Raw genomic sequence first — 21618 nt, forward strand, 5'->3', positions numbered from 1 at the left:
GAACACCATCCCTACTGTGAAGCATGGGGGTGGTAGCATCATGCTTTGGGGGTGTTTTTCTGCACATAGGACAGGGCGACTGCACTGTATTAAGGAGAGGATGACCGGGGACATGTATTGCGAGATTTTGGGGAACAACCTCCTTCCCTCAGTTAGAGCATTGAAGATGGGTCGAGGCTGGGTCTTCCAACATGACAATGACCCGAAGCACACAGCCAGGATAACCAAGGAGTGGCTCTGTAAGAAGCATATCAAGGTTCTGGCGTGGCCTAGCCAGTCTCCAGACCTAAACCCAATAGAGAATCTTTGGAGGGAGCTCAAACTCCGTGTTTCTCAGCGACAGCCCAGAAACCTGACTGATTTAGAGAAGATCTGTGTGGAGGAGTGGGCCAAAATCCCTCCTGCAGTGTGTGCAAACCTGGTGAAAAACTACAGGAAACGTTTGACCTCTGTAATTGCAAACAAAGGCTACTGTACCAAATATTAACATTGATTTTCTCAGGTGTTCAAATACTTATTTGCAGCTGTATCATACAAATAAATAGTTAAAAAATCATACATTGTGATTTCTGGATTTTTTTTTTAGATTATGTCTCTCACAGTGGACATGCACCTACGATGACAATTTCAGACCCCTCCATGATTTCTAAGTGGGAGAACTTGCAAAATAGCAGGGTGTTCAAATACTTATTTTCCTCACTGTACATTTTATATATATATTTCAACAAGGATGCATTAAATTGTTTACTGTTTTTACTGTACTTTTGATCAAATGAACATAAAAAATGTAACTCTTACCACCCCCATTCTTTAGTACATTAGTTTATGTATAATAATGGTTTTCAAAGTTACGAGATAAAAGGAAAAGCAGATGTTAGAGACAGCCAGAGTACAGGGACAAAAATAATTGTGTAACAAAAAAGGGAATTTGAATTACAAAGTAAAGTAAGTTGCCAAACAGCTAAAGAAAAGAGCAAGGAACATTTGACCTGCGGATGAAAGAGAGTGAGAAACTAATTTGGGAGAAAGAGAACAGCTGTAAAGTCAATAATAAGCTTAAAGTGTGCAGTACGTTTCGTCCCGTATGTTCTGCACACTTCCACAAAACACCATGTTGTCCGGTGACTTATTGACCCGAGAGGTGATTAACATCTCTACCAAGTTCAGTCACACAGCCTGTGAGAAAATGTTAATCACAGAGTGTTATTTTAGTGCCATTGAGATACTGTTTTATATACATTTGGCATGTTTGGCAACTAGCTGAAATAAAGATTTGTTTATCTTTAATTTAATGTTTATTTTAAGTAACGGTGGGGGGATTTTTTGTTTCATGACGGGGTCTTGATCACCCTGTCAGGGTTTATTCTGAGATGTACATTATTCCTTACTTAGATGCAGGTCAAATGTCCAGATATCTGCTGTACATCTGATTAAACACCACTTTTGGTGTTTAACCAAATACGGAAAAGCACTGCAAATACTCACAACGCAACTAAATACAGAAACGCACTGCAAATACTCACAACGCAACCAAATACAGAAACGCACTCACAACGCAACCAAATACAGAAACACTGCAAATACTCACAACGCAACCAAATACAGAAACGTGCTGCAAATACTCACAATGCAACCAAAAACAGAAATGCGCTGCTAATACTCACAATGCAACCAAATACAGAAAGTTTCTGTATTTGGTTGCATTGTGAGTATTTGCAGTGCGTTTCTGTATTTGGATGCGTTGTGAGTATTTGCACTGTTTCTGTCAGAAACAGTGCAAATACTCACAACGCAACCAAATACAGAAACACTGCAAATACTCACAACGCAACCAAATACAGAAACGCACTGCAAATACTCACAACGCAACCAAATACAGAAACACTGCAAATACTCACAATGCAACCAAATACAGAAACGCACTGCAAATACTCACAACGCAACCAAATACAGAAACACTGCAAATACTCACAACGCAACCAAATACAGAAACGTGCTGCTAATACTCACAATGCAACCAAATACAGAAACACTGCAAATACTCACAACGCAACCAAATACAGAAACGTGCTGCAAATACTCACAACGCAACCAAATACAGAAACGCACTGCAAATACTCACAACGCAACCAAATACAGAAACACTGCAAATACTCACAACGCAACCAAATACAGAAACGTGCTGCAAATACTCACAATGCAACCAAATACAGAAATGCGCTGCTAATTCTCACAATGCAACCAAATACAGAAACACTGCAAATACTCACAACGCAACCAAATACAGAAACGCACTGCAAATACTCACAACGCAACCAAATACAGAAACGTGCTGCAAATACTCACAACGCAACCAAATACAGAAACGCACTGCAAATACTCACAACGCAACCAAATACAGAAACACTGCAAATACTCACAACGCAACCAAATACAGAAACGTGCTGCAAATACTCACAACGCAACCAAATACAGAAACGTGCTGCAAATACTCACAACGCAACCAAATACAGAAATGCGCTGCTAATACTCACAATGCAACCAAATACAGAAACACTGCAAATACTCACAATGCAACCAAATACAGAAACGTGCTGCAAATACTCACAACGCAACCAAATACAGAAACGCACTGCAAATACTCACAACGCAACCAAATACAGAAACACTGCAAATACTCACAACGCAACCAAATACAGAAAAGTGCTGCAAATACTCACAATGCAACCAAATACAGAAATGCGCTGCTAATACTCACAATGCAACCAAATACAGAAAGTTTCTGTATTTGGTTGTATTGTGAGTATTTGCAGTGTGTTTCTGTATTTGGTTGCGTTGTGAGTATTTGCACTGTTTCTGTCATGACCCCCCTTGGCGAGGGCCTGTACAGACCCATCCAAGCCCAAGACGTTTCAGAGCACCATAACATCTGACAATCATAAGCAGCATCCTGCCATTGTCTCAGTGAGTTTTGCATAGACAAAAATCTTCAGAAAATGTAAAGTTCCAAGAACTATATATCCAAAACATTTTCTTTATAAATGACATATAAGCCGACAGTGAACGCGGTCAGCTGCGATTCCTGAGCGAAGCCGTGGGCGGAAGCATCCTGTTGATTTATCAGATGATTTATCTGCAGAGATGCCTGAACAGTGTCTCTTCAATGTGAAGAGTTACGATCTCTCTGGCCGTCCCACCACCTCACGGCTTTACTACCTCCTCGTGTTGCATCTGTCACTCCTAACACATGCACACACACTAACTCACTCCTCTCACACTGGTCTTTTATTCACATGTAACGTGCTTGTGGCACCCTTGGGGTTTCTCTTTCTCAGTCTCTCACAGAGTTACGCTGTTTCACAGACTCGGCTGCACTAGGTGTGTGTATGAGCATGCGGTGCTAACATAGAACACAAAACGTGGCAAATAAAGCACTGTGAACCAGATTGCATTTCGCAATTATTTCATAAGCTATATGGGAACATAAGCAATTTTGTTTCTTTGTGTTGAAGGATTTGGCAAATAATTTTACTTGCAAAATGTGCAGTTTTACTTTTACCTCAAACCATGTTTGAGATGATGAAAAAGAGAAATCTTTTCTAAATCTACTTGAAAACACGTGCCAATTTCTTAGAAATGTAACCTTATTAATGTTTCATGCATTTATACAAAAAAAAGTTTATTCTATTTTCAACAAAAATTTAATGACGTACTATCAAGAAAAAATGTTATTAAATATTTTCCATTATTTATCATTACTTTTATTTTACTATTTACTATTATTTTATTATTATTATTATTATTATTATAATTTTAATGAATAATCTTTTTTTTTTTTTTTTTAAATGGAGTTACTCCATTTGACGTAAAAAGATTAAAATATCACACGTTTTCTAACTTTTTGACCTGACATAAAAAGTTCATATCATTTTCTGTTTCATTGTTTTCTTGTCACAAACACACACACAGAAATGAACATTTGCATATGGAACAGTGGAACGTGACACCAAACTGAATGGAATTTGGTGGACACAATCTACAATCTATTTGTAGTATTTTGTAAGACATTTTTTATACACACACAAACATATTAGTTATTAATATTATATAATATTTATTACAAACATGTTATTATATATAATTTTACAATATATTTGTAATATTTCGTAATACATTGCTTTCTAAATTAAATGCTCTACTAATGTTATAAGCAAAATAAATTGATCTTATGGCACTAATTAAGGTTCATCCAGTTTAGGTGGAGTAACTTGTCATGGTAGAAACAATAAGGGCATTTTATCTTAATTTGTTTTAAAATTAAGAATTTAAAACAATTATTTTAAAGTTTGTTATATAAAAAAAAAATGAAATCCTTAACAAGTGGAATACCTCATGCAATCCACTTGTTAGAGAGTGTGAGAGCTGGAAGAAAAGGCTTCTCAGGAGGGGTTTAGGGGGCAATAACGCTTGCTTGATTAAACAGCAATGGTCCTGCGCACTGTCAGACAGATGGACGGGGCATTTTAAAACGCGACTCGCGCGAGTGGGGAGCGCGCTTGAGCACCTCGCGCTCATAAATCCGCGAATGACGCGGTGCTTCTGTACGTGGCAGTGGAATAATGTTTGCGGTCGGCTCTCTGACTGAGGTCAGGGGGCAAAGCGAAGAGCAGGGCACATACATCGACAGCTGTATGCTAATCGTGCATATTGAGCGGTAGATGGCTGATGCGCTGGCTCGCCGCTGGCATTCGCGTGTCGCACGAGGGCAATGAAGCGCGTGCCTTTGACTTTGACGTGAGATGACTTCACTGGCTGAGACAAGACTGAGCTCTTAGTGAAAATTGCTTGTTGCTCAATTATTACTGATGTTTCTGGATAAACATTTTTTAAAGATGAAGATATTCGGGAGGTTGAAGTATGCCCTGGTGAGTTAGAATAAATGATTTGTGCTTTGTCAATATAAACTGTTGAGATATTATTTGTTACACGTAGGCTACTGTTAACACATGTTATTACTGTATTTAGCTTTAATGTTTTATTGAGTAATCAGTAGGCCTATATGTCATGTATTTTTTAGTTAGTGTTTATTTAGTATTTTACTTATTAATAACGTCAGTAGCCTACATTATTTATTTAGTACAGATGTCTTCGACCTTTTTCAGGCCAAGGATGCCTTAGTGGATAGAGAGATGAAGCAGGGACTATAACTACAGTATACTATAAAACTGAGTCTTGCATTTGAAATATAACCTATAAAACACTCGTATAGTACCATATTAACCCTGTAAAGCATGACATGAAATAACAGGCTGATATTATGAAATTGAACAATTTATTGGACCTTTAGACAAAACATTTTTTTTAAAATCTTTTAAAAAGGTTTGCATATATGTTTGAGTTTGAGTATCATATTTGATACATCAGGCTTTTATAGCTCATATATACTATTATATAAGAGAAAATGGAGCTCATACTAAGGAGGAAAAATACAGAATTTGCAGGACCCAATTTGTTGTTATTTATTTGTCAAAAACAAATAAGATGAAATTCTGAAAGTTTGTAATGTGAATCAGTATGATATCTTTGTATAACAGACTACTTACATAAAATGCATATAAATATCAGTTGTCTGAAATTGACATGTTGTTATATAATTATGTAATTCATGTTTTTTACACGTGTTTCTGTAATCGTTAGGTGTGGGGTTGGGGTTGGTTCAGCCCATTAGCCTGATAGAAAATCAATGGAAATCTATGCAATGTCCTTACTAATATAGTGAAACAAACATGTGTGTGTGTGTGGTCGGAGCAAAACTTGAAACATCCATTGGAAGGTCAGTGTCATTGATGTTGGAGGAGAATCATTCATTGAGCATTTTAGAAAACACCGCTAACATCTCAATAGCAACACAGTTGGTTTATAGATTGAGCAATACCTCAAAGTCAGAAAAGCCATTAAGAGGCTGCTGGTCATTATTGATTGAAATCAGAGGGATTAGATATGGCTGCTATGGTCATGGGGATTATGTTTTGACTGATAGGGATTAAGTTTTGTCTTTTGTTTGTCTCGCAGGAGACTTAACAGAACAATAAGGGTCCTCGGTACTGACTGACAGGGTGTAGTTTCTGTGTGTGCTACTGATCTGCCTGAATCACGTAGAGCTGCTCTGTTTTGCGTGACAGGATTTTGCTTACGATGACTCCAAAGCGGAATTCAACATGGATGCTCCCAATGGTGTCGTGATGGAGGGATACCTGTTCAAGAGGGCGAGCAATGCTTTCAAGACATGGAACAGGTAAGAACAGGCTCTAAATGTTTGACTTTCCATGCCTTTTGTGGAGAAAATCTAATATTGTGTTTTCCTCTCGTACCAGGCGATGGTTTTCGATACAGAACAGTCAACTAGTGTATCAGAAGAGACTAAAAGTAAGTGATTCAACTTTGCTACATTCTTCTATAACCTATATCGAACCCTGTATAGAGCCATAAAGAGTTCTGTCTGGTGCTTCATATATTAGAACTTTGTAGGGGTTCATTTTATGGATTATTTCTTTTGTTGATAAAATTTTATGAAACAGCTCATAAATATACTTTATCACTTATAAAAAACATGAAAGTATTGTGCAATCATTTAAGACATTTCTCCTTATATAGAACCTTTTTGAGTCAAGAATGCTAGTGTTCTATATAGAACCCCACTTAAGTGTATAGTGTAGGATTCAGATGTTTACTTCACAGATACTTTTACTGCTTTCAAGTGCTACAAATGACTATTGTGACCTGACATTGCAATCTGCTGTGTGTCGTAGGACGTTTTGACTGTGGTTGTGGAGGACCTGCGGCTTTGCTCTGTGAAACCATGTGAGGACATTGAGAGAAGGTTCTGTTTTGAAGTGGTGTCACCTACAAAGTGAGTACTGTGTCATGTGTGTGTGTGTGTTTGGGTGTGTACGGTATCTAATATGTGAATCAACCCCCATCAGGAGCTGTATGCTGCAGGCTGAATCGGAGAAGCTCCGTCAAGCTTGGATTCAGGCGGTTCAGGCCAGCATTGCTTCTGCCTACAGAGAGATTTCTGAAAACTATTACATAGAGGTCAGTCTTACTAACAACTGCTCTGAGAAGCTGTTTATAATGCGTCAGTGTCACACTTTGCATGGCATTTAACATCAATATGAACTGTAAAACTGGTGAAAGTCATTTCAAAGTTCAGATCAAAGTTTGGAATTGGGTCAGTGACAAATAGGAGTGTCTAAAATAAAGAATAAGAAAAATCGTTTAAAAATAGATTTTAAATCCTCATTTACAGCTCTTAAAAATGTACTAATTTTAGATCATTTTTTTTTTTCATACCATTTCAAGCAAAGTATAAATTGAATGACTTTAAAAATGCCATGTGGTATAATAAAGTAAAAATTATAATCTTCCTTACACATTGAATACACTTCAATGTATCATAATCATAATCATTAATTTTCAAAAAGTTTTCAAATATGTTTCAAGGTAAATATCATAAATTATTAAATCAGAACAGTCTTTTACAATCGAAACTAATTTGTCTTTTTATAAAAACGTCAAATTATCAGATGTGAAGTCATTTCCTGTTTTATGGTTGTTGTTTTTTCGCACCACATGACAGGACAAAATATATTAATAATTTCAAATATTAATAAGCAGTGAAGCACTTATGCCCCCCCCCCCCAAAAAAAATACATGCGAGCGTACATGTGTTAATTATTTTCCCCCAAAAAATGTTTTACATATCATAAATTAATAATTGATAAATATCATTAGATTTGGGTGGGAATTGTGGCATTTTATAATCTGTACTAATTTTGCCTTTTCATAAAAAAATCTAATTATTGACCTTGACATACAGTTATGAGGATCTTCATAGATCCTTTCTGTGATGTCATTTCCTGTTTTATGATTTTTTTTCTTTTAGTTGCACCATATGACAGAACAAAGGTCTGTTGAATATTAATTAGCAGTGAAACACTTATGACCCTAAAAATACGTGAGTGTACACGTCTTAAGTATTTTCCAAAAAGTTTTAAAATATATTTTGAATATAGATATTCAGACAAGTATTATAAATAATTAATTCATATAATATTACATTTGGGGCAGTTTCACCACATGGCATTATATGATCTGAACTAACCTTGCCTTGTCATAAAAATATCTAATTATTATAAGAGGCTTACTGTCCTTGAGACACAGTCATGAGGGTTTTCTCTCTGTGAATGTCATTTCTTGACTTCTTTTTGTACGTCGGTCACACCACATGACAGGACAACTTTGTATAAATTATCATTAAGCAGTGAAGCACTCCCCGCCAAATAAATGATAAAAAATAATTAATTCCTAATTTTATGTATGAATAGTATGCCATGCCATTGACCCTATTACATAAATTGCATTTTACATACGTATCAGTAATAAACTGTTTGTACTGTTTGCCAGCGTCTGGACAGGACAGCTTCTCCCTCCACGAGCAGTATCGACTCTGCTAGCGAGCCGCGGGAGCGTATAGTCAGAGGAGAGAGTATCTTACAGCGTGTGCAGTGTCTGCCGGGAAACGAGATCTGCTGCGACTGTGGCCAGGCCGACCCGCGCTGGGCCAGCATCAACCTCGGCATTCTGCTCTGTATCGAGTGCTCTGGCATTCACAGGTGAGAGCTCGCTTCCTTTTTGGATGTTATAAGAAGTTATAAGTTATAAGCAATATAAAACAGGTCATTGTTAGTTCAGACATCTTACAGCCGACATACAGGGCCCTTGAAGGGCACTTCGGGAAGGGGAAACATTTGTAGGAACGTACCGAATGAAAGTGAACAACTGAATCCCTTCAAGTCCGTTAGCATAATAAATGTATCATATTAAATGTTTAAAATTGATCAAATAATTTTATCATATATGGTCATGTGACCCAGGGTGGCGAATCCTTGTGATTCATTTTAAAGCTAGATGGTGGGAGAGGTCGAGTTATCGTATACCTAACAATAATTCAGGTTGTGTTGTATGCGTGTTATATTACACATATTTGTGATATATTACAAATATGTTTGTTATGCATTTCATATGGTTTAAATAATTTTCATAGGTAATAATTGTGTTACATACATTAGGTAAATGTGAATGCCTGCTGTGCCCAAAGACGAGAAGGCAAGTTTTAAAGAGGAAACATACACACACACACAGGGCCTAAAACTAACTTTTTGCCACACCTGCCAATGGTCGGTGACTTAAGAAAATTTATCGGCCATAAACATTTTTACCGGCCATGAAACTCTTTTTGCAAAAACAGGCAGTAATGACACCAAAATTTTAGATACCAGTGAAAATTCACAATTCTCTAGCTATTCCAATTTCGATGCCATAGCTAAAATAACTAGCCTTACTAATATACATTTAAAACATTATTAAAGACAAGTAATAAAATCAGTAATAAAATAAGAACCAATAATCAAATTACAAGCAAAAGCACAAATAAATACAATATAACAAATATATAAATGAAATAAACAATGCTTTTCAGGTTTTTCAGGTTGGTCTGAGTAGTTTACAGGCACAGAAATTTAATGAAATACGCAAATGTAAAATAACACTGTATAGATTAAACATCCTTATTAATTAATCCTTATTAAAGTTACAAAAGTTATTCAGTCAAAAGCAGAGTGTGATTTTTTTTTTTTTTTTTGTCTTTTGTTGTTTGAATAACATTAAAAACACAGACAGCTGCAGGAATATTAGGCTGCTGTCACTTTAAGAGCGAACGCCAGATCTAATAGAAGACATGACTATGTTTACTGGGCTACTCTCTATTTTTTTGACAATTTTGTGTGAATTTGTCCACCCAATTGCAAGAAGACATAAAGGAGAGCTCAGTTTCAGATTCGCACACACAAAACTTTCCACAAAGAGCATGAGTAATGAAATGAGCTCCCTTACGCGTCGTCTTGTCAAACCTTAAACTTTCTTTAAAATGAAGCGCTGCCGCTGGCCCGTCAATGCATTGCCAGCATTGTCGTTCATGCATTGTTATAATTCATAAAAATGTTACCGGCCAACTGGCGAGTGACACAGTTTTATATACTCATCAATGCCGAATTTTACTCTTATTTGCCGCTTGGCGAGTGTTCATTTTAAGCCGTGCACACACATATATAAAGCATATGTTAAAAATTTAACTGAACAGTATATATTTATATGCAAAAATTAAATTCTTAAATTGTAATAGCAGCTAATGGGGTGATGGAAACCATTCTGCATTGTCCTTGTAACGTTCCAGGTGAAAATAATGAGGAAATTACGTTATTTTTCGTTGCTTCCTTAACCAAGTGTGTTCCAAACGTTTACATTGTCACACAAGTGCCCTGCCTCCTCCAAAGTGCCCACTTCAAGGGCCCTTCAGAGGGAGAGGGGCAAAGGGATGCTCACTTCCGATTTGAATTTGCCCACTTACTATCTAAACATCTGAGAAGCCATCTGTTTCTATATTGTTTTGACTGAAGATCGACAGGCCTTAAAGCCACCTGCGTCAGTGCGTTTATCCCGACTACATCACCCATGACAGATTGAACCCAACAGCAGAATGGTTTTACGTGAAGGCAGGCCCTCATCCCTGTGACTCTCGTGTACACACTGCGTCATTCCCTCAGGGTGAAGCACCTTTTCTGCTTCATCAGTTCCTCTGCAGATTACCGGCGCCAGCCTGATAATCAGATTAAATCTTTCCTACCTCCTCAAAGACTGCACTCATAATACACAGAGGCATTAGATTTGATTTGCTCAGGCACAACGTTGGCTGCAGATGGAGATCTGGCAGATTCTGATGGGTTTCTACTGGAGCCTGACACAAATGTGTCCTGCCATTGTTCCACTTTGACTAGTATAAGTGAAAAAGCTATTTTTAATCTGCTTATGTCATGGCAAAATATAACTGATTGTATAAAATGTATGTGTGCCTAAATCAGAATAATTCCATATTGAAGATTCTTGAATATAGGGTAATTTTTATGAACTCTATTCTATGTCTGCAGGAGTTTAGGTGTCCACTGCTCTAAAGTTCGCTCTTTAACACTCGACACTTGGGAGCCAGAGCTAATGAAGGTAAGACCTGAGTGATGAAGTGAGATCTGAAAGGGTGAATCTCATTTCACTCCAGACAAAAAGATATCAAAGAAAAAAATATTTTATTTTTAAAATATTATAAATATTATATTTTGATGAAGAAGAAAAAATGAAGAAATTTTATTTTCATTAATATATAATACAAATTATATTAAAATAATCTAATATTAAGCACATGTTCCCCCCCCAAAATATTCATTACCTTTTTCAAAACTTCATTCTCATTACTATAATGCAGATAAAGATATATTATTTAAATTGTCAAGTATGCATGTATCATTGTTGTATTTGTTTTATGATCTTTAATTTTGGCTGATTTAAATAAATGTAAAAAATATATATTTATTTTTTTAAATGAAGAACAAAGTTTACATGCAAAAGAACTGCATAAAATTCAGTTTTATAATAACAATAATAATAATGATAATTACAACTAAAAAATAATTATTTTTAATAGCGTTATGGGGGATGCTTAATTATGAAAATAGTCTTAATTTTCTTTATACATTCACCCAAACAGTGTTGGGGGTAACGCATTACAAGTAACGTGAGTTACATAATCAGATTACTTTTTTTTGCAAGTAACGAGTAAAGTAACGTATTACTTTTAAATCTACAATAAAATATCTGAGTTACTTTTTCAAAAAAGTAATGCAAGTTACTTTATTTTCCCATTTATTGACTGCTCTCCTGTCCCCATGTTGAGGGGAAATCGTGAGTAAGTGCCGAGGCGTTGTGTGCGCTGTGTGTGAACATGATGGGTATTGTAGTTCTAGACTAAATGTGAACATACATTTACTCATCCCACTAGCACAAAAACAGATTCAGTATTCCTCAAAATAAATAAAAACTGTCAAATACAAACTCGGAATATTACGAAAAACTGCATTAATCAAATGTTAAACAACACAACTGTCTTCTTCAACCTACTTCAACTTCTGATTCAACCTGATCTACTTCAACCATACCACTTTTTCAAAAGTAACTTTCCCCAACACTGCACCCGGTATAGTTTCCTAAAATCCTATACTTCCTATACTATAGTTTCCTATGCTTCTATTTAATCAGATGCATCAATTTTAGATCTGCTTATTACATGGTTTTGGTTATAATATTTTTGACTTTCATTGATTGAATAATGCTTTATGACTGTTTTCTCTCTAGCTAATGTGTGAGCTTGGCAACACTGTAATCAACCATATTTATGAAGGTGCATGTGAGGAACAAGGACTCAAGAAACCCGGTCCCAACAGCTCAAGGTCAGTGTGTGGCCAAATATCTGCCATTGCATTGTATTAATTACCATAATCTATCATTTAGATTAGGGATGCACGATATATCGGCCACCATATCGGTATCGGCTGAAATATGTTAATTTTTGATGTTATCGTTATCGGCCTGAAAACAAAAATTGGCAGATATATTAAAGCTGATAAATAATGGATTATTTCCTTCAGCTGAAACACTTCAGATGCGCACTGTTCGACGTGATGGTTTTGAATTGATTGAAATATGATTGAAATCACTTCAAAAAGGAAAATACAGTCAAGTGCAACAAGTCTGTCATATAGGCTACATAAAATTATAATGAGAACATTATAATTGTGTGCTTGGGATATAGCTTTTGAATATTGAGACTTTTTGGCTTGTGAGATCAGGCTTTCAGAAATTATATAAAAATGTGGATTTAGATTTATCGGCCAATATATCGGTTATCGGCTTTCAGATATAAACAATTTTCATATCGGTGCATCCCTAACTTAGATACATTTTTTTTTTCCTTTTGATGTCATTATATTTTTATATTCATTAATAGAAGCTCCCGTTTCTGCTTCTGATGTTTTATTAGGCAGGAGAAAGAAGCGTGGATCAAAGCGAAATACGTGGAGAGGAAGTTTCTGAAGAAGATGTGTGGCTCCGAAGCCCTGGTGGAGGGGAGCAGGAAGTCACGTCACTGGAGCGTGAAGAAGTGCAGGAGACACAACAGCTCCATCAGAGCCCCTAAAACACGCCGGAAATACAGGCACGACGCCGGGATCATGTCGCCAGGCAATCTCTCCGCTGGTAATGGGCATTTCTGAACATTTTTGTTCTACTCATCTGAGTTGGATAAAGTGAGAATTGGACAAGGTTGTGTCCAGTTCTCATGGCCAATCATCTCAAATTGACATGATGTCTTTCTCTTTTTTTGTCACCTTCAGCTGCAGCAGCCGCCAAGTTTCGGAGAGAGTCTTTGTTTTGTCCTGATGAGCTTGATTCACTCTTCTCTTACTTTGACACGGGCTCAGGGCCTCGCAGTAAGTTTCTTATGAGACTTTACCTTCTAAAGAAGACCCTGAGACAACCATGTCTATCACATATATCTCCTGCTGTCAGTGTTGGGGAAAGATACCTACAACATTGCATTACTCCCTAAAAAGTAGCTTATCGTGTTACCTAGTTACTTTTATGGAAAGTAATGTTACATTACTTTTACTTTTTTTATGTTACTTTTGTTTTTTAATAACAAAAAAGTTACATATTTGGCAAATGTAAAGTCCCTTTCACACCAAAAGTGAAATGAATAAGTCTCAGACTGAAGGAAACGCAAATTCACATCTGTACAGTAGAGGGCGCCGTTTAAAAAAACCTTTCAGCTGCGCTGCCGTTCTGGTGTGCATTTCCCGAAAGCATTGTTAGCCAACTATGTTCGCAAGTTTTGTCGTTATCAGCATAGTTTAACGAGTCAGTGTTTCCCAAAACCATCGCAAAATTGTGTGTTTGGAACGACAGCTCTCGACCTGTGGTTAGAAGCAGAGTTTCTTGTTTGCATGACATGTGGACTCAATAAATCCTTATCTTGAGCCAAATAAGCAAGCTGACATTCAGTGCAATCTGTATGTTTTATTTAGAATACATACAAATGTCATTTACGTCTTTTAGATTGTCAAGAGATTTAAAGTGTCGTTTTTGAAGAGTGCGCATATGTGAACGTGCTCTAGTGCGTAAGAACGAGCCTATGATTGAATCTGGAAATAAAGCAAAATAACTGAGAAAAATTAGAGAATGTAATGCGTTACCCCCAACACTGTTGATTTTCATAGAGAATGGCTACAGTCACATGTAACCTGTTTCAGATTAATTTTATGATGTACTATGTGAGGAGTTTAGCACAGAATGTTTGAGAAGGTCATGGTGTGAGTAACGTGTCCCTCGCTTGGCACCCGTTGGCCCCGCAGGTCTCAGCAGTGACAGCGGGCTTGGCGGCAGTACGGACGGCAGCACGGACATACTCGTTTTCGGCTCAGTGGTGGACAGTGTCACTGAAGAAGGTGAGAAGATGTCCGACATTAGTATATCTATCTGTTGTGCGTATCTCCTTCTTTATCTTCCATGTTTTACTGTTTTATTGCAGAGTGTGAGGACTCTGATGAATCCAGCGGAGAGGTTGATATCGAGCAGGAAGCGTCGGATCCAGAAGACGGGCGGGACCTTGACCCGAGCGCGCTGCTTCATAAGGCGTCACGGGCGAGGAACCTCCCGGTCATGGCGGAAGCACTCGCACACGGTGCAGATGTCAACTCCGTCAATGAGGAGGACGAAAGCAAGAGTCCATTAATACAAGCCGTCACAGGGGTGAGACTTTCTGTACTGAAAAGGAAAATTGGTGTAGGATTTATTTTGAAACCATTTACACTCATAAATTGCTAGTAAGTTAAAAAAATAATTACAGAGAAATTGGAGATAAAACATAAAATTAAACCTGAAGGTTTGAAGTAGAAAGACTCGAATAGAGTAGAAAGGTAAAGAATATTATTTTTGTCAAGCGTTATCCAGTAATTTTGTTTTATTTACATCTTTTTTTCAGTGTATACTCCTTGTACAGCTAATAGTGTCAATTATCAGTGTTTACTTTACTCAATGTTTCTCCTAATGTTTGATATCTCCATCCCTCTCATAGGGCTCTCTGATAGCCTGCGAGTTCCTGCTGCAGAATGGAGCAGATGTCAATCAGAGGGACGGACGAGGACGGGCACCTCTCCACCACGCCACGTGCCTGGGTCACACGGGGTAAGAAATCACTCAAGACTGTGACAACCTTGCATAAAAGTTTTGTTTACCAAATCTAGTGATCTGTATGGAAGCTTGTTTCCTCCACAGAATAAAAAATAAAAAGGTAATTGTGACTTTTTATCTCACAATTCGGACATTTTTCTCATGATTGTGTGACATAAAGTGGCAGTTGTGTGTTATAAAGTCCGAATTTTGAAATAGAAACTCGCAATTGCAAGCAATAAACTGGCAATTCTGACTTTTTCTCATGTTTATATCTCGCAATTCTAACTTTATAACATGCAACTGGGAGATATAAAGTCAGAATTGCATGATATAAAGTCGCAATTGCGTGTCAAGTCAAAATTGTGAGGTATAAACATCCAATTCTGAGAAAAGATGTCTGAATTGCGAGATATAAACTCATTAGTATATGTAATCATTGGTCCGTGGTGATTATTTAATAGGTAGGTGTTCTCTGGGGCTCCACCTTCTTTGATTTGGAGATCTTCTCCGGTTCATTTCTTCTTTCCAGTCAGTCGCGGTCAGACATCCCATATATAGTGCTATACACTGTATTTACACTGCCTGTCCAAAAAAGGCGTGTTTGGATTTAAATATGAAAATGCTTAAGAGTCTATGATTGGATCATCATTGCAGTGATTATTATGTTTCTAGCAGGTTATATGTTTGGCAACAGTTCATCAAATCCTAATCGATGGAGTGTGTAGCTTTTCATTTCTTAAACAACCATGTAGAAAAGACACATCATGACCATATTCCAGGATGACAATGTCAAGATCCATCAGGCTCAGATTGTGAAAGAAGAATAGTTGTGAGCATTAAGAATCATTTTCACACATTGGCTCCTCTGAGTCTTTGGGATGTGCTGGAGGAGACTTTACAGAGTGCTGGACTCTTGCATTGTCAATACAAGATCTTGACCAAGAACTGATTCACCTCAGTCATTTACACAGTGAAGTTTTACTTACACTTACACAGTGAAGTTTTACTTACTTAAGTTTTACTTGTGTTGTTTGTTTGTGTCCACAGACAGGTGTGTCTGTTCCTGAAGCGAGGAGCCTCTCAGATGGAGGTTGACGGAGACGGGCAGGACCCGCTCAGTATCGCCGTTCAGGCAGCCAATGCAGACATCGTCACATTGTAAGTCGAGTACTTCACTTCTCTTGTGGATTCTCACAGAGACTCAGACAGCAACATAGTGTCGGCCCAGATCCGGCCCACATGTGGTACGCGTTGAATCCACATGTACCGGATGTGGCCCGGATCTGGTCCGACACTATGTTGCTGTCTGGGCAAGCCACTGCACACGAAACCCATGTTTTTTGTTCTCTCTGTCTCCGTTAGGTTGCGGTTAGCTCGGATGAATGAAGAGATGCGGGAAGCGGACGGGCCCTTCGGACAGCCAGGTCAATATCCCAGCAGCAGTCCCACAGAGCAGCAGTACAAAAAGTGTATTCAGGAGTTTATCTGCCTCACGATTGACGAATGCTAGGGGGCGCTCTTGAGCGCTGGCAGACTGTGAGGAGGACTACATACCAAGTTTGTAGCCCGTAACAGGAATAGCTTTAGCAAGGATCGAGTGATATCCTCAACTTCCTCCTCACCTGACCAAGTATAGTTTACACGTTGTGTTCGTTATGTATGTGGTTAACACAAAATATTGAAATGGAACGGCTATAAATGGCCGTCATTCAAACGTGACGTTAATCGCGATGTAATAATAAATTGATGGAATAACGGCCTTGTCTCACTGAATTAGAGTTCATTAGTAATTCAAAACAGCATTTCTGAGTGTTATTGAGTCATTATGTGCAAAATATGACTTTATTATGTGCACTTTTCCTACCGACAGTATTTTTTGTTTTTTACAACAGAGTTCTTTTCTTTTTATGTTATTTTGCCTCATGTTAATGTTGTTTGTTGTGCTTTTTATTTATATTCCGTCCTGAGGATTAGTGCAATTATAACTAGAATATGGAAATATGTATGGGCGTTTACGTTTGCCTAACTAGATCTTTTTTGTCTTTCGCATTTCAAAAACACATCAGACCCCCTCATATGCCAACAAAACGGGTGTTTTGACCCCTTTAAAGATTTAAAAATGTCAGCTATTCGAAATTATTTCTAAAACGTATCGCAGCCGTCTGTTTTATATATTTGTACTTGTATTGCCAAGCTCCCAAATGACTGTCATGTGATTTTTAATGAGAAATGCTTGTCTAGAAGCAGTTTGTCTGTGAAAGCAGTCAGCATTTGCATGCGTTTACTCGCTCGCATACCAAGGCGAAAGTGCCTGTCTGCATTAGCAAGCATGGTTCCTTATTTTAGCCACCTGATTCTGTCATAATGTAAAAATGCATGACTGCAGATGACATCTGCGCTGTGTTGTCCATTTTTTGACCACGTTTGGTTCAGATGATCCCAGTTTTAAGTATACGCCATCAGAATCCTATCTATCTCCTCAAACGTAGCTAATTTAAACAGCTTATCTTAAGCAGTTAGCACTATGCTAAGTTGTTAGCTTGCTAACTAAGAGTAAGAGAAAACACAAAGCAAGGGCAATGTTTAATATGACAAATTTTAGCTTTGACATTTTAATGATTAAGAATAAATACACCGTGAATAAGAAAAATGAAAGAAAAAAAACATTCATTATTGTGAATGAAACAAATTGATTTGGGGTGTAGTGGGATAGGATTCTGTGTGACGCTCTGGCATTCGTGACTGGATTTTTACAAGTAAAGGTGAAGTGTGTAAAAAAAAAAAATAGACTGTTCAAACTGAACATTCTCTCAATCTGCCATTGGTCAACAAACAAATAGTCTCGCCCCCAAATTCACACCATTGGCTGCTATGGCGGACGGGTTCGATTCTCAAACAAACGCAATGTTTTGATAGATCCACGGAGCATTTCCGCTTTATTAAGGGGACTCGGCCTACGGTTTACTTACAGTTTCTGACACAGAAACACATTTTAACATTGAATAATGACACACTTCACCTTTATACAGGTTGGCTATAAAGCAAGTGCAAAAGACTGGCATATTAATCGAAAATCTCAATGGAAATAGCTTGAAGAAAGGAAAATGTAATTGTACATTTTAAGTTTTTGTTTTAAAGAAACATTCGATGATCTTAAATTGAGTTTTAATCATCTGAAAATAGAGACAGTGTATAGAATAGATATTCGCCAAGAAGGGACCAGTTCAGTCATTGTGTCTGGATGTGTTTTAAACAAAGTTTAGCTGAAAAAGTACGTAACTACTGTGCTGTGAATATGCTTTGACCTTTGAACTCTTTTCAACTGCTTGCTCTCTCTCTCTCTCTCTCTCTCTCTCTCTTTGTTGAACTGTGGTTCTTGCGTTCGGACCTTTAACTCATTTTCTCTTGCAACATTCGGTGCAATCTGTTTTCACACTGTTAGATGACGTTCTGTGTTTGGAGACATTCTTGTATTGTTTGTACAATTGTTTGTTATTGTTTGTATGACAGAAATCTATAAAAAGAAGCTTGTCTTTTGAAACACTGACAAACAATAAAACAGGCAAAGTCTTAAGCTCATATTTCTGCTCTGCTCTTTCTCTCTTACGACACGTTCTGCATCAGCTTGCTGTTCCTCACGAAGGCTTTTGCAGACAGCGAGGTGTTGGGGTGGGGATTTTTTTTCTTGGTGACACCCGTAATGCAATTTTCCCATGCAAGGCATATTTTCTGTGTTTTTGTAATTGATATTGTGATGGTAACATTGTCTTACTAGGTATTATTCCTCTTTTAGAACCCAGTATACCCGTGAGTCCACTGAGGGTAATGCGCAAGAGTTTACGAGTGAGTGATGTTACAGACTGTTCACTACTGGGTTTGGGTCTTTCACTTTATGGGTCTCTTTCCTCATTCAAAAGGGATCTGTGATTACACTTGTGTGCTACTGACTCAAGAACATCATAAATATATCTTGAAAATGCTGCTCGTCAGTATGGTCTCTGAGCTCTCTTCCTGAAAAAACACCATCTGTTTTTGTCACATGTTCTCTTCACACTAATCACACTGGTGCTTTAAAAAAAACACATGGGTTAGCTGATAAATTTCCTTATTTTTTTATTCAACACAAAGATTTTAGTTTCACATTTATATTGTATGTATGTATTTACATTACCTATTAAATGTTTGGGGTCGGTAAGATTTTTTTTTTTAAGTAAAAAAAAAAAACTGTAAAAAAATATATATTTTGAAATATTACTACTTAACTGTTTTCTGTTTGTTTGAAAATATATTAAAGTGTAATTTATGTATCTGAACATAATTCAAAGCTGAATTTTAATATGCTGATTTGCTGCTCAGGAAACATTTCTGATATTTTTTTGGAAACCATGATATTTGTTTCAGGATTTTATTTTATTTTTAATAGAAATCTTTTGTCACTTTTGATCAATTTAATGCATTCATTAATGCAAGTATTAATTTGACCCCAAACCTTTAAATGGTAGTTTATGTATATAGTAGTATGGTAGTTACAGTATATATTATATATGGCATTCATTGTTAATATTACATTTATTATTATTGTGCAAGCTAAATTTTATATTTTAGATTCTGTTACTGGTTTCTTTTAATTCTTCACCATGTTTAATCACCTTTAACAGTGTAAGTTAAATAGTTATGCTGTGTGATAAATTATTGGTTAAATAACCAGATTGGATAAATCTGGTTAAGTACCAAAATTCAATATAGTCTCTCATTTAATGTAAGGACATAAAACTCCATTTATAATAATTCAAATAAAATTAAATATGGTTTTTTTTGGTTAAATGTGGCAAATTATGTCACATCGCTACTGTCACTGCTCAACATTTCATGTCAACTACCCATTTATTGATTATTTATTTATTATGGGGAAGTTTTCAAATGATATGATATGATAAGATATGATGATATGATATGATATATGTGATATGATATAATACGATAAATGAGATATGATACGATACGTGATATGATATGATATATATGATATGATACGATATATTATTACAGTTAGTTCCCTGCAGGTGAATAGAAACAGAGCAGGGACTCGACTGGTGTTTTTGAATAAATATGTCTGTACTCAGTACAGTATGATTGGAGAATGCTAACTTGTTTCCTTTTGCAGACGTCTCCACGTGCACTGTCATCTTTCGGGAGTTTCCGCACATGGCTTAACACTCCTCCAAAACACTAACCAGCAGTCACTGAGGCCTATGATGAAGGGTGTCTTCAAGATTTTACTCATCTCAAAGAATAATATATGAAAATGTTGAAATAAGAGCTTGGGTGATCGGTTTTAATAACATGGATTGTTTTGTTTTTAGATTTGGTCTACTCCTAAAGCTCTGTATTTTAAGCTTTTATGGTTTTATTTTATAGGGGTTTTTGTGTTATTTTAAAAGTGCACATCCCTGGTGTGGTCTGGGCAGACTTGAGCAGCTTTGATTCCCATAATAATTAAAGGGAGATGTATTCCTTATATTTGTGGTTTGTGTGGTTAACTATGTAAATAACATTTCTAATTCACATGTAACCATTCTGTAATTGACAGTGTCTATTAAGACAGTGACATATCTGGTTCTCACATGCTACAGAAGAATGTATTAAATAGTATAGTAATTGAGCATTATTTATTATGTTCCTTGTTTTCTGAAAATGCTTTAAGGGTAACTTAGATTTTTATTTAATGGGTTGGAATATACATTAAAAAGGCTTTTGGTTTTAGAAATGTATACCGTATGCAGCATTGAGACTTTAACCATCAAACTGTATTAAAAAAAAACAAAATTTGTAACATTTCATTTATATGATTAAAAATAAAATCATTAGTAAACCTCTAAAAGCGGTAAAAAGGGAGCAAAAGAGAAATCCTTGATAGTGTTTCCACGACTGTCCAAAAACAGAACAATATAGCGAGATTTATTTCAGCAGTCAAAAAGTGAGGATCCATTTGCAGCTTTATTGTAATCTTGGTCGTACAATCAGGGTCAATCACCAGCAAACACAACAGTAGGATCAGAGCAGGCAGCAAACTTGCATAAATCAGTCCACAATAGAAAACAGTCCTGGGCAGGCAGCAAAGAATCATGAAGAGAATAAACAGTCTAAGAGTAATCCACGGGAAGAAACACTCAGAGATGTTCACTGGGGCAAAACAAAACTTTGCAATGAGGTAGAGTCTGAGAGCAGCTTAAATAGTCCACTGATGAAAGTCAGGTGCAAGGGTAATCAGTGCCAGGTATGTGAGAGGGAAATGTAGTTCAAAGAGGTTTAATATTCGGGAGAGGGATCCCTCTGGTGGCGAGCAGAAGGACCCACGGGAGTCTCGTTTGTGACAGAGCCCTCCTCCTGACACAAGGAGGCAAATGACGCTGGGGTCTGCCGCGAGATCGAGGGGCCGGTTTC

At 37.0% G+C, this 21618-nt stretch overlaps 1 protein-coding gene across 4 annotated transcripts in view; it reads left to right on the forward strand.

Moving 5' to 3' along the window:
* Nucleotides 1-21059, forward strand: part of acap3b (ArfGAP with coiled-coil, ankyrin repeat and PH domains 3b) — an 87050-nt gene extending 65991 nt beyond the window's left edge. Inside the window, exons 10-25 of one of the 4 annotated variants that reach the window (XM_084100328.1) lie at nt 6183-6295; nt 6375-6426; nt 6810-6910; nt 6984-7095; nt 8467-8675; nt 11046-11115; nt 12301-12395; nt 12986-13200; nt 13338-13433; nt 14355-14447; nt 14531-14751; nt 15077-15186; nt 16222-16332; nt 16537-16598; nt 18968-19017; nt 20339-21059. In XM_084100328.1, the coding sequence (XP_083956454.1) occupies nt 6183-6295; nt 6375-6426; nt 6810-6910; nt 6984-7095; nt 8467-8675; nt 11046-11115; nt 12301-12395; nt 12986-13200; nt 13338-13433; nt 14355-14447; nt 14531-14751; nt 15077-15186; nt 16222-16332; nt 16537-16598; nt 18968-19017; nt 20339-20407 (1779 nt within the window). In that variant the 3' untranslated portion in view covers nt 20408-21059. Of the gene's footprint in view, nt 1-6182; nt 6296-6374; nt 6427-6809; nt 6911-6983; nt 7096-8466; nt 8676-11045; nt 11116-12300; nt 12396-12985; nt 13201-13337; nt 13434-14345; nt 14448-14530; nt 14752-15076; nt 15187-16221; nt 16333-16536; nt 18754-18967; nt 19018-20338 lie in introns of those variants that run through there. The other 3 variants (XM_084100327.1, XM_084100329.1, XM_084100330.1) reach the window with 3 other exon arrangements.
* Nucleotides 21060-21618: the final 559 nt, after the last annotated feature.

The sequence above is a fragment of the Abramis brama genome (assembly GCF_963993115.1).
Source record: "Abramis brama genome assembly, chromosome: 23".
In the NCBI taxonomy this organism is placed as follows: Eukaryota; Metazoa; Chordata; class Actinopteri; order Cypriniformes; family Leuciscidae; genus Abramis; species Abramis brama.